Source organism: Cygnus olor, chromosome 15, assembly GCF_009769625.2.
Source record: "Cygnus olor isolate bCygOlo1 chromosome 15, bCygOlo1.pri.v2, whole genome shotgun sequence".
NCBI classification, from domain to species: Eukaryota; Metazoa; Chordata; class Aves; order Anseriformes; family Anatidae; genus Cygnus; species Cygnus olor.
Genome location: NC_049183.1, coordinates 11,845,307 through 11,863,173, shown reverse-complemented (window position 1 = coordinate 11,863,173; position 17,867 = coordinate 11,845,307). Strand labels below are relative to the sequence as shown.

General features: G+C 50.4%; 2 protein-coding genes across 4 annotated transcripts in view; both read left to right on the top strand.

Annotated features, from left to right (window-relative positions):
- The first annotated feature begins 285 nt into the window (after nucleotides 1-285).
- LOC121078468 (cytochrome c oxidase assembly protein COX19) lies at nucleotides 286-1,955 on the top strand. Its single transcript, XM_040574707.1, has 3 exons — nucleotides 286-499; nucleotides 634-745; nucleotides 1,417-1,955. The coding sequence occupies exons 1-3, from the start codon at nucleotides 319-321 to the stop codon at nucleotides 1,502-1,504; spliced, it is 381 nt and encodes a 126-aa protein (XP_040430641.1). The 5' UTR covers nucleotides 286-318; the 3' UTR covers nucleotides 1,505-1,955.
- Nucleotides 1,956-12,690: 10,735 nt separating this feature from the next.
- Nucleotides 12,691-17,867, top strand: part of ADAP1 (ArfGAP with dual PH domains 1) — a 60,149-nt gene continuing 54,972 nt past the window's right edge. The window contains exon 1 of one of the 3 annotated variants that reach the window (XM_040574693.1): nucleotides 12,691-12,836. In XM_040574693.1, coding sequence (XP_040430627.1) covers nucleotides 12,779-12,836 — 58 coding nt within the window. In that variant the 5' untranslated portion in view covers nucleotides 12,691-12,778. Of the gene's footprint in view, nucleotides 12,837-13,864; nucleotides 13,884-14,827; nucleotides 15,125-17,867 lie in introns of those variants that run through there. The other 2 variants (XM_040574694.1, XM_040574692.1) reach the window with 2 other exon arrangements.

The window sequence follows — 17,867 nt, the reverse complement described above, 5'->3', positions numbered from 1 at the left end:
ATAAACCATCTCCACCCTCCTCCCATCCTTCTGTAGGCAGATTCCCCATGACCAGTGCTCCCACCCATCGGGGGGCGATTTATGACAACAACAACAGCTTCAGGAGAACAAAACACTTTATTTCAATGAGGCGCGTCAGGCCCCGGCCGCAGGGAGCACCACCGGCCTTCCCTTCCCGTCCCCTCGGGGGGCCCAGCCAACATGGCGGCCGGCGGCACGGTCTCCATGACGACCCGCGCGGCTGGCGCCGCGGTTGCCATGGCGATGCCGTTTCCATAGCAGCGGGGTCCCGCCCTCCGCGGTCACGTGGCCCGCTCGATGCGCTCGGCGCTCCCCGGCGGCGCAGGCCCGGCCCGGTTCTTGTCGCGGTCCCGGTCCCGGTCCCGGTCCGGGTCCGGGTCCGGTGCCGCTCGCACCATGTCCACCGCCATGAACTTCGGCGCCAAGAGCTTCAAGCCGCGCCCCCCGGACAAAGGAGCCTTCCCCTTGGACCATTTCGGTGCGCTAAGGCGGGCCTGCCCTCCCCGCGGCCTAGCCACGGGCCTCAGGCCTACCCCTGCGGCCTAGCGCCGGGCCTCAGCCTGGCCCTGCCGCCCCGGGCCCGCGGTGAGCGCGGCCGTGGCTGTGTTGCAGGGGAGTGCAGCGCCTCCAAGGAGCGCTTCATGGAGTGCCTCCGCCGCAGCGGCTTCCAGAGCGGCGCCTGCCGAGAGCTCTCCATGGCCTACCTGCAGTGCCGCATGGAGAGGCAAGTAACGGGGGGCTCCCGCGGGGAGTGGGGGGGGGAGGCTGCCCCTTCCCCCCGGCCCCTCTGTGGCGCCCTTTGGTTTTTATAGGGGTGTCGCCGTTCTGGCTTTGATTTGCAGTGGGTTCTGCTCGGTGGTGAGGCTGGGCGCCCTTCGGGAAGCGGATGGGGGTGTTATTAAGGGCACTGAGATACCCGGGTATTGCATGGGTGGGTGGCGAGGTTGCAAACCCAAACAGGGGTAAAAGCACAGCAGTAAAGTATAATAGCACCACCGATGTTGTAAACCACATTCGCTTAGAAATGCAGTAGATGACACAAGTAGAATCTTAGTAAGCTCTTACACAGTCTGTTAATTAAGTTAACCAAAAGGTCAGCTTCTGAGGAAACTCTTTCAATATCTAATATCAGAAGACAGCAACGCACTCATTCTAACAGCAATTTTCCAATTGTGTGTGTATGTGTATATGTATACATATATACGTGTGTGTGCGTGTGTGAATGTTGCTTTCCCCAGACTGAGGTTTCTGAGGCTTTGCCAGCTGACAGTCACTCTACAGATGTCTTGGATTTCTTTACAGGAAATAACATGAAGTGAAATAGAAAATGCTGTTGTTCTCTTGGTTATAGACTGTGTTCTGCAAAACGTTTTTGTTCTGTTGTTTTTAACTTAGGCAACTTATGGCTAACGAACCACTGGAAAAATTGGGATTTAAAGATCTGATAGATGAGAAATCAGAAGCAAAACCTGAGAAGTCATAATGAAGAAAGACAACTTTGCTCTTCGTGTATGGAAAACACAACTCTTACGTAGTACATATTGTACTCCTGTGCGTATTGCAATAGGAAGTGTTTCGTGACGGAACCTTTCTTTCAAAATATTCTTTCCTAAAATAACACTTTCCTCACTTCAGAAAGGGCTGCCTTTGTTTACTTTCCTGAAGTATTTCTTAGCTTTTTTCTTTTAAATTCTCTAGTCTACTCTTGAAGATCCATGAGAACTTTACCTGGGAGAAAACAACTGCTGCCTGAAGTATTCTCCATGCCTCTTCAAAAACAGTAAACTCTTGTTTTTAAAAAACAAAAGCAAACAAACAAAACCCCCCACCTTTATTGTGTAGATCTTGAACCTGTAGTCTTACATGTGGTGTTACTAGTATGCTTACAGCAATTACTTGTCAGGTGGAAATAAAGCTGTTGTGGTACTTGCAAATTGCTTTTTATTAAATACTGGAATTAATTCCTACTTTTAGGCTGATCTCCTTCTCACCCAGCTATAGAAAATACTTGGGTTTGTTTTTTGTGGGTCTTTCTTCCAGTCTTCTTACCTTCATTGCTGTTGGCAGATGATTTGTAATTCCAGACACGAGTCTGTAGTTGGGTCGCCAGTAGTGATTCTGCTTTTATTTGCTGTGCCAACAATGTTCACCTAACTTTACTTCATCACTTAACCAGCAGGTGTTCATTATGTGCATCTTCATTTCTTCACTCAGAGCTGCCGTATGCTTTTTCACATCCGTCGGTCATCGGAGTGCAGATGGCAATGATACTTATTAGTCTTCGAAGTGAACGTGAGTTGTACTTATAAATGTGGCTGGACTTTTTCTTTTAAAAACATGAGTTATGTCAAAACCAAACAAAAAATCTTAAATAGATTGAAGCTATTTATCTAGGAAATACAGTATTTCATTCCAAAACACATAGGTGCAGCCCTCACTTTGAGAATGTGATGCACCAGCCTGTACGGTAGATTTTAAATCACATCTGAGTATGGCTTTGAGATCCCTTGAAGGTGTTTGTACAACTCACCATAAATTATCAGAGCTAATACTATTTTTAATGCAAATGAGTCTTTCTTAATTGATACTGAGTTCAGGCCAAAATAACTTGGCCTGTTAGCCCCCCTGGAAATGTGTTTCAAGCAGTCAATAGATTCACAAATCTTCTGGATGTATTTTCACTGTCTTTCCAGACCACACCCTTTTTGTTTGTTTGTTTTAAATCCATCAAATCATTTCTTTCTGTATCTTGCTCTCCAACAGCAAGGTTTAGGGGCAGGGCCTGCAGATAGGGACGCGCACACGGTTTGCCAAGGCAGTTTTACGCTCTCCTTTATTTGGTGTCCTCTGTTTGATCCATCCTGCCGTTCCTGCGCTCTGTTCCTGCTCTTTTTGGTTCTGCTCCTCTCTCTGCATCTCTGTGTTCCTAGACATCCAGGAAAAGGTGAAGGAATATTTTCTGCTCTTCATATTGAGGGGTGGAGATGAGATTTAAATTGTTGCTTGGGTCTAATCTGATTGAAGAGACTACAGATAGTTCAGAGCAGGTCCCCATTTGAAAAGAATGTTCGGTCCCTGCTGCATATTTTTATTCTGCTTCATTCTACTGTTTAAATTGTATCTTCTGGTGAGATTAGTACATTTATAGAAAGCAGAGATTTTATTGCTGAAACAGATATTAAAAGGCTTTATATTAAACCACTGAACAAGAGCTTTCTGTTGGTGATACTGAGTAAGAATTATTAAAATAATCTCCTACATCTTCAGAAGAAAGAAATCAAATTTCACGCTTCCATGCTCCTTAATTATTATGAAGTGATGTTTATACCTACAAGGGATTGAAAACCCACCAGTGGTGGTGGAGTAATTTGGGGTGTTCTCAGTGGTCGTTACATCTCTCTGTGTCACTCCGCACGCTGATGTGACCCAACAGTTACTTCACGATTTCAGCCCAGGTTTTTCCTGGGAGAGTTAATGCTGTCGTCCAGGTTACTGCAGAGTAAGAGGGGTAATGTTTCTCAAGTCTCGTCTGACTGAATTTCGGCTGCCGAGCTGGAGTGATAGCTGCTGTTTGAATGAACTGAGATGACGTGCTGAGAGAGGAGCATCTTTTTTTTTTTTAATAGTGTCCAAGGCCTCAATTTTGGACCCATTGCAGGAGGGCTGGTGGGAACAAAGGTAGTTCCCCAAAACTGCGTGCCATGCCAAACCAAACAGTGCTGGGTGCTGCTTGTAGGCCTGGAGCCTTTCCGTAGTGTCCTGGTGATGTAGCCAGCAGGACCCCACGTAGCACGGGCTCACTGCTGCTGAGCCACCAAAACGGGCAGAGCGTGCTCCGTCCTTCACAAAATAACTACAGAAGTAGTAATTGCCATCCAGACGGGGAACGCCGGGGTGGGAATTTTGCACCTTTCACCACTCTGAAGAAAACATTGCCCTGTGTAGATCCACGAGTAGATTTCATCCCACCTCCCAGCACGGTGAGTCAGCTTCATGGCGCTGGCCCTTTTGCACCAGGACGAGACCAAGGGCTGTGAGCGGATAGCTGAAAACTCAGGGAGCTGACAGAGACACGTATTTTCTAGCTGTAGGGCATTAACTGGAGAAGATAATGTGTTCAGTGGAATTGTATGACAAGTTCAAAGCAGGAGGGGGCTATCAGTTGGTCTTGATTGAGATCTAATGCAACTAAGAAGCGGTGGAAAAACAGGTCATTAATCAGTGCACAGCCTGGGGTCAAACAATTCCGACTTGCTCTGGGGACATGTGCCTGCAACACCGGAGTCATTTGGAAGAAGTTCCCGGAATGCTCTTTGATTTATTCCTGCCAACACACGGGTCATTAATTAAAACCTTTCTCTAAAACCTGTTTATTTTAGCTTTGCTTGTGGGATCCAGGTTTGTTCTCCTGTCAAATGACAGCAGTGTTTTAAGCCAAAGGAAAGTCGTAAGTTTGTAGGTAAGCTTTCCTGTTCCCGTACCAAGGAGGAAGCTCTCCAGAAGCTGACACTGGGCCGGGTAAGTTTATTCTGGAAACGGTGAGCTGAGGCTCAGGCATGTGTGGTACAGGGTAGGCAGCGTTGTTGGGGAGCTGATTTCTTTATGTAGCTGTTCGGAGTTAACGAGCTGCTGTGCTACGTGTGGTACCAGGAGCAAGGTAAGGCCCACACAAGTGCATTCCTCTTTGCTAGAACTGGGTGAACGTCCCTGCCTGCACCAGTGCTGCCTGCCAAAGGCTGCCGTGAAGCACCCCCTGCTGACAGACCCTGGGACTTGGAGAAATGCAAACAGCTGCAGAACGAGATTCTGCTCGGCTTAATGTACAAACTGCCGGTCTGGTTGTAGTTGTACAGGTGTGGAAGGGAGAGCCCAAAGCAGAAGGAGGCATTGACTATCTTGCCATGAAGATCTGTGTGAGCTGCTAATACAACAATAGAAATCAATAAGTGAGGGGGCTGTAATAGTCTTTCCTGTAGCTCTTTTTCAGCCAAACCACCTCACACAATAAGGAGGCACTCTGCTGCTTGGGATTGTGTCCCAGGGAATCCCCAGAGGGCTCCAGGTCAGCAGAGCTTTACGTGTTGGCACTTAGAGCACATACCCCCTTTCTTTGTTCAGATTAGAATCAATTCGACCACAGAGTTTGACCTTGATCGCTGCAGTTATTTACAGAAAGAGAACATTGCTGCAAGCCAGCCCTCGTTACATCTTCCTGGGAGACCTTGAGCTTTACGTGTATCTCCAAACAATGGCAATGAATTGCAGAACAAGGAAGAAGGGGTTTAATAAACATTTCCAAGGCTCTGCGAGTTCCTTTAAAAAACAAAAAAAAGCCTATACAAAGAGAGCCTCCTGTGGTTGTGCTGGAAACGAGCCATGGTCCAAAGTCCTGCGTATAAGCACGATGAGGCGGTGCTGCTGCGGTAGGGAAGGGTTGTTACCGTGCTGTTGCTGCACCTGCCCCCTGGCAGTGGGACGCCAGGCGTAGCAGAAGGGCTGCACCTGTCAGCACGGAGCTGTGGGCAGGCAGTGGGTGCAGCAGGCTGACCTTCACCTTTGGTCCTCCCCAGTCCCCTTCCAAAGCATTCTCCTCGGGTTGTGCTGCCTGCTCCAAGGCCACAAATTCCTTGCAGCTGGGCATTACGCTTGCAGTGAGTGATTGCCCACTTGGTTTCCTTTGGTGACCACAGATTTGCTGACCTTTGCTGGTGACTAATCGCCTTTTGCGGCAGCAATCAAAATAGCCTTTCACTTACTGCCGCTTTTGGAGGCTCCACTTAACCAGTGCTAACTGCGGGAGGTAGGTTGGAGCACATACATTTGCACCCTGTTATCTCACTCTGCTCCAAGCAGGCCCAGAGAGCTCCGGGAGGCAGCGCTAAGCTGCTGGGGCATTGCATGGAGGCAGTTAAGGATGAGGAAATTCTGTAGGCAGACCATGAAAGAAGGATTTTTTTTTTCCCTGTATGAAAAGCATCTGTGGCATTGCTTCATGCTGTGTGCTCTGAAAAGTGCCTTGGGTGTTCCAGTTCCACTGGAGAGCAGTGTGCCTGTAGACTTCTCGGTGATTCCTGGGCATGGAATGATTCTGCCAGCAGGTGGGAATAGAGTAATTTCTAGCACAACCAGTGACCCCAAAGGGTGTTGGTTACTGTTCTGCCTGGAGGAGATCCCTTCTGCAGTAGATTCTCCTGTTAAATTTGGGAATGTGGCTATGTTGTATCAGGCTTCCCACAGAAATCGAAGTTCATCGATTAAGAGAACAAAAACACTTTGGGGAAGGTACATGCAAGGGTCATTTTCCCCTTCCTGGGTGTTTCAGTGAAAATTGGATGTCTGATCAATCTTAACCCGGTTCTTTATTTCTTTTAATGACTTTTTTTTCCCCTGTGAATAGCTGGCAATGCTGCACTTCTGTCAGGATGCAGCAGATTTTCTAGCTAGCAGATTTCAAGACAAAATGCTTTCCTTCTGGAATGATGGTGCCATATGGCTTGAAGCACAGAAGTGATCACTGCTAGAAATAGGAGCTTCATAGAAAGTCACCCAGAAGTGCAACGTGTGCGTCTGTAGAGGACTTGATAGACCTTGATGCAGTTTTTATTTCCTGGTACCAATGATAATACAGGTTTTTTGTGACTCTTCCTACAGACTCTAATGTTTGTATTCACTCTCTAGGACTGCGCAGGCTGTTTCACTACTAGATTATTCCCCTTATTCCAGGAGATTTTGGGATTTACATTAGCAGGTGCATCGGTCTCTTATGTTTGCTGATTCCTGCCGGGCTTGGCTGGATGGAAGACACCCCAGACAAGCCCAGCATTCACCATACAGCCCAGGCAAGCTCCCAGTTACCTCTGTGAGCATGAAACAGCTCAGGTGCCTAAAATTTGGTGGGCTGAATCCAGCCTGTGCCATTCCACACTTCCCTGGCTCTGGTGGGATGTGTAGCTATCAGCACGAGCAGTCTTTCCCAGCTTCCACGCAGTGTAAGGCAAGTTCCCACTGACGTGGGAGGGATGTGGTGGTCCTTCTGGCCGCGTGTTCTGCTGGCTGGTAGTGAGCGGTGCCTTAAACCACTGCTGCAGATGCTCTTCTGCTCAGGTCCTTATGGGTTACGACAAACTCTTCCAGGAGCAGTGATGGAAAGTAGCCTTGCAAAAAGAGAGCAGGGTGGTGAAGAAAAGGAGAATTGCCCAGAACGGCTCGAACTTTTAACTTTATCTCGATGATTTTAAAAAGCAGGCAGTGGGGGCTGTTTCTGCAGCCCCTTTGGATGAGTGAGCTCTTTGTCTATTTTAGTAATTTTCCAGGAACTGACAGCTCTAATTTCTGGAGGCTTTCAGGTGTCCTCAATGCTAGCAAGCTCTGCCCAGCAAGAACCTGTTAACGCACCTGGTTCTAATCTTGCTTGCAAAGCTGCTAATCAGGGAGGGCATGTGGGAAGCAAGTCACATGGAGAGGTGCTCTCAAGGCAGTCAGGCCCAGTTTTGGTTGCTCAATTTGCATTTCCCTGTTACCAAACTGCGTTCTGGGTTTCAGCAAGCTTAGGAGGCACTGAATCTCTCCTCAGGACAAGCAGCAGATTGGTAGCCCCGCAGAATCTGGGACACCAGCACTGTGCTGAGGATTTGTTGTGATGCTGTGGGCTGCAGCCTGCTTCAGATATTGTGAGTGCTCAGCAGAATCTAATGCCAAACCCTGACTTTCTTTAGGAGAGGCAAGATTTGTGGACACCACACAAAAATTAAGCCTCCTGCATGGATTATCTTCTCTAGCCCAGTCTGCACTCTCAAATTCTTTCATCTCTTCTCTGAGAGAGGTGGTAGTGGAGCTGTTGGTTTATGGGGTGAGATCCTGCTCCCACAAACCTGCTGGTGAAGAGCCAGGGTTTCATTTGCAGGAAACAGCAAATCTCCCGTGAGCTTAGAGGAGCAATTTGCTGGCAATCTACAGGGGGCTTTTCCCTCTGGGTTGCTCTGACGACAAGCCCATGGTAACATGGCTTGCTAGATGGTCAATAGCATTTCACTGCACGGAGGAAAGCAGGCTGTTTTCAAGCAGACAGACCTAAATGGAGGAAAAAGTCCTGCTACTGCTACTCGGGAATTGCACAGAAGCTGCAGATCAGATCAGTGCCAAGACACTGGCTGGTAACAGGTTGCTGAACCAAGCAGGAGAAAAAAAAAAGTCAAAACATTGCTAAATGAGCTTTCACATCCCTGCGACCAGGTACCAAATTGGGAGTCTCAGGGTGGGGATAAGGTTGGCTGCTGGCGTTGCTGCAGTTGCCTCCCCATGTTTTTGCTCCATATTTTGGATGGGGAGGTCACGCTGTGCGGACTTTGACCAAGTATTTAGCAGGCTGTCCTTAACCCCTTGTGCTTGCCACCCATGCTGTGACCCATGTGTACCAGAGCATGTGTTGTTGGGCGGGCAGGGCTCTGCCTGCTCTTTGGTGTGTCCCCCGCGTGTGTGTGCATACTGAGAATGCTTGCAAAGGCAGCATCCATGTGTGCCCATAGCCTGGCAGCATAAGTCTGCCCCTTCTCTCTGTGCATTCAGATTTGTGCCTAGTTCAGAGGTAGCTGTGTGCCAGACTGGGATCTGTGTGAGAGTGTGCAAGCAATGGCGTAGATCAGGCGTTAATATTCTGCATGCGCAGGTAACGGTGTGAATGCACAGGTGAGACTGGGGTTTCCATTCGGTTCCTACCTCTCCAAACGGTGTTGCAGGATCCAGTGGAAAAGCGACTGTCCACTGCCACCTGCTTGGAGGTGAACTCCTGGGAAGAGATGCATCCTGGCCTCCTCACGTGGGGAGATGGTCGGTGGGGCCATCTGCGTGCAGGACAAAGACGTAACCAGCAGCAGGTCACTGCACAGCTTTGGTGATACAGGATGTGTGAGCTCTGTCAGAGGGTCACTGAGCTCAGTGGCTGTTGAAAAAGAACCAGGTGGGTGAAAAATGAGAGCGGGTCTGGAACATCTCCCTCCTTTCCCTTTCAGCATTCACTCCAGGAGACTTGCAGGTGTGGTGGTGCCAGGTAGAAGGACTCATTGGAACAGAGAGGTGTCTGAATTGATGGCTTTATTTTGGCTTACTTTAGCAAATAATAGGCGGGGGGGGTGACGTTTATCACTGAAACTGGAGCTGGCTAGTACTTGAGATCACAGCTCTAAAGGGTTGGACTGGCTTAGACTGTAAATCACATTAGCAGCGCTAATAGCACAAAGTGACTGGTATGGCAAACCCTCTGCTGCAGCAATAACCCGGCCCTGCTGGTTCTTTGAATCAGGCTGCTGCTGCTGCTCAGGGCTGGCTTGGTTATTAAAGCTCTTTCACAGAAGTCACCTGGGCAGCTGCTTTGACTCAGCCACCGAAATGGCTGTTCTGTCACTCTCTCCCCTCCCATTCCCCAACCTGGCTTGGGCTCTTTTTATAGCCTGCTATAAAATTGTTTATTTTTGCACCTGTTTATAAAGGCTTTTCAGCCACAGGGGTCTCATGATGTTGTTTTCATGGCTTCTGGAGCAGGGCTGCTCTGTTGTTGCTAGAAATAATTGCTGTTAATTAATTCTTTGCTGATTTTTCTTTGGCAAAGCATACTGAAATAAACAAATAAGTGAACAGCATGCTCTGTATCCTGATGTTGTGGGAGCTGTTACGAGGCATGCAGTGACATCCAAATGATCCCATCAGCAGCCAGAGGAAGGTTAGGACATGGTCTTCAACTTTCTATGGACAAAGTTAATTGGGGGAGGCTCAATTACCAGCTCCAGCTGTTCGGCAACTTCCTCCAGGCAATCATTTCTAATCTCTTTCTAGAGAAAAACCACAGCTTTGTTTCCATCTAATGCTTTATTCAAATCACAGCTGAACAATATTACAGAAAGTGATGTGGTCTCAGCTGTCTGAGCTGGAGGGGCAGCTGAAGGCAGCAGCCCGTGATACGAGACGGGCTCCTGGGGGCTGTAACTGCGCCCAGTTTCCTCTGTGCCCTTCTGAGACGGCTTGGCTTCTTTCTGATGACTCTGGCTCTGCTGCAGGGACTTCCAGGCCAGAAGTGCTGTGCTGGGCTTCAGCTCCTCTCTCTGTCCCACAGTCCTACCGATAGCTTCTCCATCATCCTCTTTGCACTGGGTCCCTGGCGGGGGCACCTCCTAGTCCCCCAGAGGGCACAGGAGCTGCCTTGGCCACTTCAGTCTGCACCCTGCGATGGGACATCGTGCAGTGCAGTCTCCTGCTTAAACATCTCCGAGCTGTTCCTGGAAGGATGAGCCATTCGAGCCAGGGAGAGATTAAGTTATTGGAATTGAGCAAAAGCAATTTCCATGATGAGTGTTTGCCCTGCGGTTTGCACGTCGAACCTGTCCCTGATACAGATTGAATTGATGATGGCCAGCTCTGACTGGTCACGCTGGCTTTTCGTGGAGGAGCTGGTGCCCTGATGTGCGAATCTCTTCACGTGTGCGATGGCTTTCTCCATCTGGTTCCCCAGACCTAAGTCTTCTAATTCCTGTAAATCAGGAATCACGCTAAAAGCAGTGGTGTAACAGGGGTGTAGGTGAATTATTGACTTCATTGATCTAATTTCATCTTCTCTGAGAGCATCGTTAGGCAGCACAGCTCCCGTCAGGTGCATGGTAGCTGCTGTGGAGCCCATTCCCCCAGCTGCCCCTTGGTGTCCTATTTTATGTTGTATGAAAGAGCGAAGGGATATTTGCAGTGCATTTTTTCTTGTGTTCAGATTTCCCTCTGTGCAGCAGACAGATGCAAACACCTGACATCCTGAAGGTAGCAAGTACCCAGCTGCTCTCACGGATGTCTCCTGGCTCCCAGCCACCCGTCAGCGGGACAGAGCAGCCCGTGTGACCCTGGTGAGGAACTTGCCCTTCTGTATAACGATTCCCAAACCTGCCCATTTCTGCAGCGAGCCCAGGCAGAGCGAAGAGCACTGTCACACTGGGGGAAGAAACAGAAAGGGCCCGAGCACGTGACGGACAGGCTGAGAAAAGTGGTTGGGGTAACTTTCCTTTCTGCGGCGGCAGGGTTGCGAGAGCAGGTCGCAGCTCTGGGGCGTAGTCATGGATGCAGGGCAGGAACAAATTGGCTGGTTTGTGATCAGTGGCTCTCACAGAAGCCTGAAAAATGGTGTCTAAGTAAATCAGCAGATAAATTGTGCTCTGCAACTCCTTCCTGTCCTCTTTCCCCGTATTTTTCTCCCTTGATGACAAGCTCAGTGGTGTGGCGTGCACAGCCAGTAAATGATGGGAGTAGCAGGCTTCTTTTCATGTCAGTACGGCTGGGCTTTGCAACAGAGTTGGCCACTATGCAAATGTGGTGAAACCCTGATCTGCAAATCACTCCACAGCGAGGCACATTTAGAGCTGCGGGATGCCTTTTCCTCTTTGGGGCTGGAGCAGGTGCAGAGCAGCTCTGCAGATGTAGGGCTTAGGTCTGGTATTTGGGCAGCCTCACGTAATTTTCCTTTGCATTCTCCTCTTCCATGTGATCAACACATCTCAAAGAGGGAGCGTGCTTTTCCCTGTCTTACACAAGGAGAAAAGACCACAGGAACCATAAAGCAATTTGGTCAAAATCAGAGAAAGTTGGTGTTGCTATCAGATTTTCAGTTCAAGGATTTTTAATTGCCCTGGCCTGAATTCAGTGTTGCATGGCATTCCTCCCCCCGAGGTGTAGCCACTCTTGATTTAACTCAGTATTATTTTTAAAAAAATCTAGATTTTTTCTCCTTTTTTCTTTTGAACAGGAAACCATAGTGCAACTGAAACTAGCTGCTTTAACGTGGGAGTGGTCAGTGCTATGGCTTGTTCACACAACCTCCAGCTGCAAGAGCAGATACTGCTACAACCTCTGCTGTAGCGTCGAGGAAGCGTGAGGGACGCGGGCTGGTGTATCTGCTGCTCCAGAGTTTTGCTTGAATGCGGTTGCAGTGGCATGAATTATTGATATTTCTGTTAGGGTCTGCTGTTCGCACAAGAATTTTTAATGTTTCCCCACGTTGCACTGTGAATGCGCTCCCAGGTCGTGTAAGGGACTGAGTTTAATATCCTTGTGTTCGCGTGATTGTGGCATTGATTTCACAGTTTCAGGGCTGGGGCTGCAAAATTATCTGAATGCCAGTGTAAACAGCTCTCTGGTAACAAAACAGAGCAATCCCAGGGTGAAAGGAGCTGATACAGAGGGGCAAGGAGAAGGTAATTTGGGGATAGGTAGTGAATTTTCAGGGTGTCACCACAAAGATGATGAAAAGGTTTCCGGGAATTCTTGAGCATCTTTTCCCCTGCCCTCACGGTTCAGCATTTCTAGAGGCTGCCCTGGCTGCCACCATGCTCAGCACCTTGAGAGATGCCATTAATAACGTCTGTTTCTAAGACAACAACCTTGCAACTTAGAAAAGCCGAGCTAAAAGTGTGGGTGTTTATAAACAGACATTTTACACACAAATGTGTATTTGTGTAAATATACGTATATGTGTGTATAGATATAAAAATGATATCAGGCTTAAGAAGTCACTCAGCAGTGGAGAGCCAGAAACCGCCTGAACGAGGACGACGTACTGGCAGTGACAATTGGTCTCTGGAGGGTATGGCCAGGGGCTGTGTAAGAACTGGGAGCAAATTCATTAAGCACTCCCTGACAAGTCCTATCCACAGGGAGAGCGTGGGGAAAAGCTCGGGTGAGCTGTTGGATCCTACAGGGAGCAGTCTGACATGGACCTGCCTGAGCTGAGATGCCACCAGCCTCCCAGGAGCCTGCTACCACCACCACAGACCGCTGGAAACGCACTGGTATGTGAGATTGAATCAAGCCCTTGATTTCCAACTAAACAAAAGTTTCTCCTGCATCCTGGCTGGTTTGGTCCTGTTCCAACTTTTCTCCCTCTGCATGCCCCCTCTACCCACCTGTGCTGTTTGGTTCCCAGCTGCAAGTCCGAAACAGGATTCACACCGTTGTGTTTGTGCTGGGGGAATTGGGAATTGTTTGGGGCCTTGGATGCTGCAGATGGCCGTGGCTTGGTCCATGCCGGCCCTGCTCTGCACCTCCACTGCTCAGCCTGTCCTTTATGAACCGCTCCCTTCTCATCGCTGACAACAGGCTCTGTTATATTTGATTTTATTACAAGATATAAATTTCTGTCTGCAGCCCTGGTTTCCAGCACGCAGAGAGGGATTGCCTAGCAACCAAGAGAACAAAAAATTAAGAGAATCAATAAGACTTAATGGAAAGCTAAACAGAGACTTTAAAACCAGTCTCCCTCCCAGCCCCTGCCCCTGGTAAGTTCATAATGACTTGCAGCATCCCGGCTGCCACGTGAGGGATTCAGCAACTGCCTGTGCTGGAAATGCCGGAGGACTGGGGCTGAAGTGCAAATGAAAACCTCACCTCCTGGCTTGGATTTAGGTAGAGCTCTGCTCCTGTAAGCATTTACACCAAGCAGTAGTCCCACAAATTGGAATATAACAGGGTTTTGGAGGATTAGGGCTGTGATTCTGTGCTGGAGCCAGTTGGACTGGTGTAAGTCCCTGGCAGGTGTTAGCAGCAGTGCTGCTCCAGGTTAGTATTACGGGCTGGGAGGGTGAAGGCAAGGTCGCCTCTGGGCACACCAGCTGGTTGCTGCGGCTGAAAAACCTCAACAAAAGGACTCTGTGTGGGATTACGCCTTTGGTTAGCATGGGAACGAGTTTCCAGATGTCATCAGCCTACACGTGTACAGGCAGCAAGCGGCAGCGCAACGCGTAGCGCCGCACAGCCAGCGAGGAGCAGCCTGACGTCAGCGCGGAACAATCAGAAATTAACTCGGTTACGGCCGCTCGCCTGATGGCACGAATGCAAAGGTCAGTTAGGAAAATGTGTTCCAGACAACGGGGGCATTGTAAACGTATCAGGCCGTGGTTTTGCCCGCATGTAAGGGTGTATGCTGGTTTCGTTGCACAAAGTGTTCTCTGGGACCTGCAGCCCTGCTCACATCCGCGTACGTTGGCAGGATCGAGGTGGTGGTTCGGGGTGGAAGGGTTCCAGGAGCTGCCCTCGGCCCTGCGGGCAGCACAAATGGCAGGAGCGGGGCTGTGCAGGAGGTTCCCTGCTCTGCTTAAGGGAGCAGAGATGGACAGTTTGAATGGGGGGCTCGCTCCACAAAACCCAAACCCTTTCTATAACCAGAGCTGCATTTACCACGAATAAGTCAAAGCAGCATAACAGCTGCCTGCTGCCTGTGTTTGAGAGGATGGATTCTGCAGGGGTCTTTCTCCAGCCACATCCCTGAACCCCTCCTCTTGGCAGATTTCCCCCATCACCACCTTCAGTTACCCTTAGTGGCAAAATGGGAGCCAGGAGCGTTTGCCCGGAGGCCAGGTGAGATGCAGCAGAGGTGGCAGTCCTTGATCTCAGCGCAGTCGTGGTGCCCCTGCCCCAGGTGGCGTTGGGATGCCCTCACCCCAGCGCTCCCTGGGCACCAAGGATTGGGGTGCAAGGTGTGGGGGGACACTCAGCGGATGGTCCTGAGATACACGGAGAGGAAAAAGGTGGTGATGTCCTTTTGGAGAGCGGCACAGCCAGGAGAACCCCAGCTGCGCTCAAGCAGCGAAGGGCAGGACTCCGGGAACCCCCTGGGGTGGAGGTGGCGGGGGGGGGCGCCCCCAAATTCCTCCGGAGCCGGTGAGCGGCCGAGATGGGGAGCCGGGGGGGAGGTCGGCGGGGTGCGGGCGGGGTTGGGGCGCGGAGCCCCGACGGCGAGCGGCCGCTGGAGGTCGCGGGCGAGCGGCTCGGCGAAGGGGGAGAGGCGGGAGGCGGACCCGGCTCCGTGCCCGGGCGAGGAGGCTGCGGGGCGCGGAGGCTGGAGCCTCCCGGGGGCTGGGAGCCGCCGGCCTGCCCCTCGCTCGGGGCCGCATGGAGCAGCAGCAGCAGCCCCGGCAGCCCCTCGCCATGAAGCTCGCCTAAAAGAAGCCTCGGCGGAGCCTTCCCCCCCCCCTCCCCAGTCTCCGCAGCCCCCCCATGGCGAAGGAGAGGAGCAGGAAGGCGCTGGGCGAGCTGCTCCAGCGGCCGGGCAACGCGGCGTGCGCCGACTGCACCGCACCCGGTAAGGGCACCGGGGGGCGGGGGGGGCCGGGGGGGGCTCCGAGCCCCTGCTTTGGGGTCTTGCAGACCCCCACCCAGCCGTACACACGCAACCGTGGCGGGGGGAGCAGAGGCATCGCCGCTCCCGCACAGCAGCAGCCTTTGCCCGCAGTGCCCCCCCCTCCGCTGGGCTCGGTAAAGCTGGGGGCTGCGGGACCTGCCCGGGAGAAGGGGCTTGGAAATCGCGGAGCAGGTGAATTCGCCTTCGCCGGCCTCTTTTTTTTTAAATCGTTATGTATTTTAGTCGCTGCATGGTAACAGCTAAATGTGCGTTAGGTTGGGCAGGGTGGCTCAGAGAGGTGTAGGGATGGGATGTCCTTTCAACCTCCATCACTCCATAGGCAAAAAAAAAATAATAAAAATAAATCCTGCTTCAGCTAAATTACTGATACTGATTTCTATGGGATTCCAAGCTCTCTTGGATACCGCCATCCAGTTCCCACCGTCACCAGTGGTTTCAGGTCCCCAGCCTGCATCTCAGGAAGCTGCAGCACACTTTCAGACGCGTTGTGGCTGGAGAGGACAAAGAACTTTCTGCATGGTGTGAACTGCTTTGCAGTGCTGTGCCGTGCCGCGCTGCCTGCTCTGCTCCCACCCATCTGCTGTAGCAGCCCCCCTCTTGGGTGTCGTGCTGAGCACGGCTCGGGCTCGCCAAATAAGTGGCTCCCTAAATTGTCCCTTCCCGGAGGACACTTGGCTTAATGGGATAATTCTTCCTTGCCCTGTGTGTGATATGAAGCCCCTCTGCAAAATGGGAAGTTTCTCAGCATCAGCAGAATAAGGGTGAAGCTGTAGGTCAGTGAAATAGCTCATGCTGGGGATGTGTGGTTGTTGTTAAAGACTAAATGGGTTGGTAAAACAACAAAGATGTGTGTTGCTTTTGGTGACGCTTGCATGCAGAGATATCTTGGTGAAACTTGGAGCGGCGAATGTGGGCCAGTGTCTTTTGTAACACGACGTGTGCTACATTAATATCATTCAGCCGCTTTGAACTGTCCCAGCAATGCTTCCCTGGGACTGGACCTCTGTTCTGAAACCCAATTTCTTTAATTATCGCTGTGCTTCGGTACCTTTGGCAAATAAGAGCTAGTAGTGGTGCTGTAATGTGCTTGTCTGCTCAGAAGGGACGATAAATATGAGGTGCCCTGGGTTATTTAATATAAGATGCGTAACTTGTGTCTGTAGGTAGTATATGAAATATTCAGGCTGGGTCCGGTTGCTCGTCCTGGGCAGGTGAGGCAGGCCAGGCCTTTCTGAGGCTGGGTAGGAGGTAATGTGGGACAGGTGGCTGGAGAGCCTCCAGAATGGGGTGTAAGCGTGGTCTTCACTGAGAAGTGGGACGCACAGAGAGAGAAGGGTGAGAGCTGGTACCGGGTGGACAGCTAGAGACAGAAAAGTACCAATGCAGAGAAAATAAAGTGAGAATGAAAGAAGAGGAGAGTGGAGAACGAACAGGAGATGCAAAAGCACGTAGTACTTCTGTGCTCCTACATGTCGTCATGCTGCCGATCTGGTGCACCTGCGGGGAAGCGAAAGGTCAGGATCCCTGGTTAATCATGATTGCTTCCAGGTGGGTGTGTTCCTTCCCTGAAATCCTGAGGTGGTTCAGGAGCCATGATGAGAGGTAGCCATTTAGCTCAGGGATACAGATAACAAAGAATGGGATGGGTTAGAAATAAACCAGGTGAAAATTCTTTGTTAGTCAGTTTAATTCATGTATTTGGAAACTAGCTGGGTTTTCTTTTGCTCTTGGAAATGTTTGTTTCAGAAATCTACGAGTCAGTGGAAGTTTTTCCCTCCCTGCTGTTAAAAAAGGGTTTGTCTTTTGTTCCTGCGCCTCACCCAGGTGCCAAAACAGTAGCCACAGCCCTGGAGTGAGGGCTTGTCCCAGGCATTGCAGGCTCACGTAACAAAACCGCGAGTTCCTGATGCAGAATTGCTTGCAGCTGGGCACTGTTGTGACTAAGCTGTGACCATGCAAAAAATCAACCCCCAGGACAGAGGGAACGTCAGGGAGGCAGCACCTTTTCTCCTAGGCTGTGGAAGGAGCTTTGTCCTCTGCAGGGTCGTCACCTAGCTGGATCGCTGGTGAGCTCCAGGCAAAACCTCATGATTGCCTGGCTCTGGGCCAGCATTTGCCACTTAGATCAGCCCAGCTGAGGACGATTTAAGTGGCCAAGTCCTAGAACCAACGCTACTTGCGGGGTTAGTCTCAAGGGGCATTGAATCTGATGCTCGGGAAGGTCAGATCTATGCTCTCTATCTTCCCCAGGACCAGCGTGTGGGCTGGCAGGAAAATCTCTTACGCAAAAGCAGAGCTTCTGTAGCGTTGTCCCAGACGAGATTTTGAGGACATGTCTCAGGTAGGGGGAACAGGGTTACAGTGCTCTGGCCGTGACAGCTGGGAATGCAGAAAGGATGCTGAAGCAGAGACAGCGTGGCCAAAAAAAAAAATCACTGTGGCTACATTTCACACTTGCAGTTCTTGTTTTATTTTAAGGTTCATAGTTTTTTTTTTTTTTTATTAATTGCTGCTTTGCAGAACCTTAATTTTCAGTGAAAGGTGTTTCTGAATAAAAAAAAACCAGTTGCAGAAATGTCATCTATCCGTAATGAATAGTGAGATCGCATTAGCTACATCTTTGAAACTGAACTGTGGGGTAGGAGCCACAGCAGTAGGGTTGTTATGGGACGTGGAGTGCCCT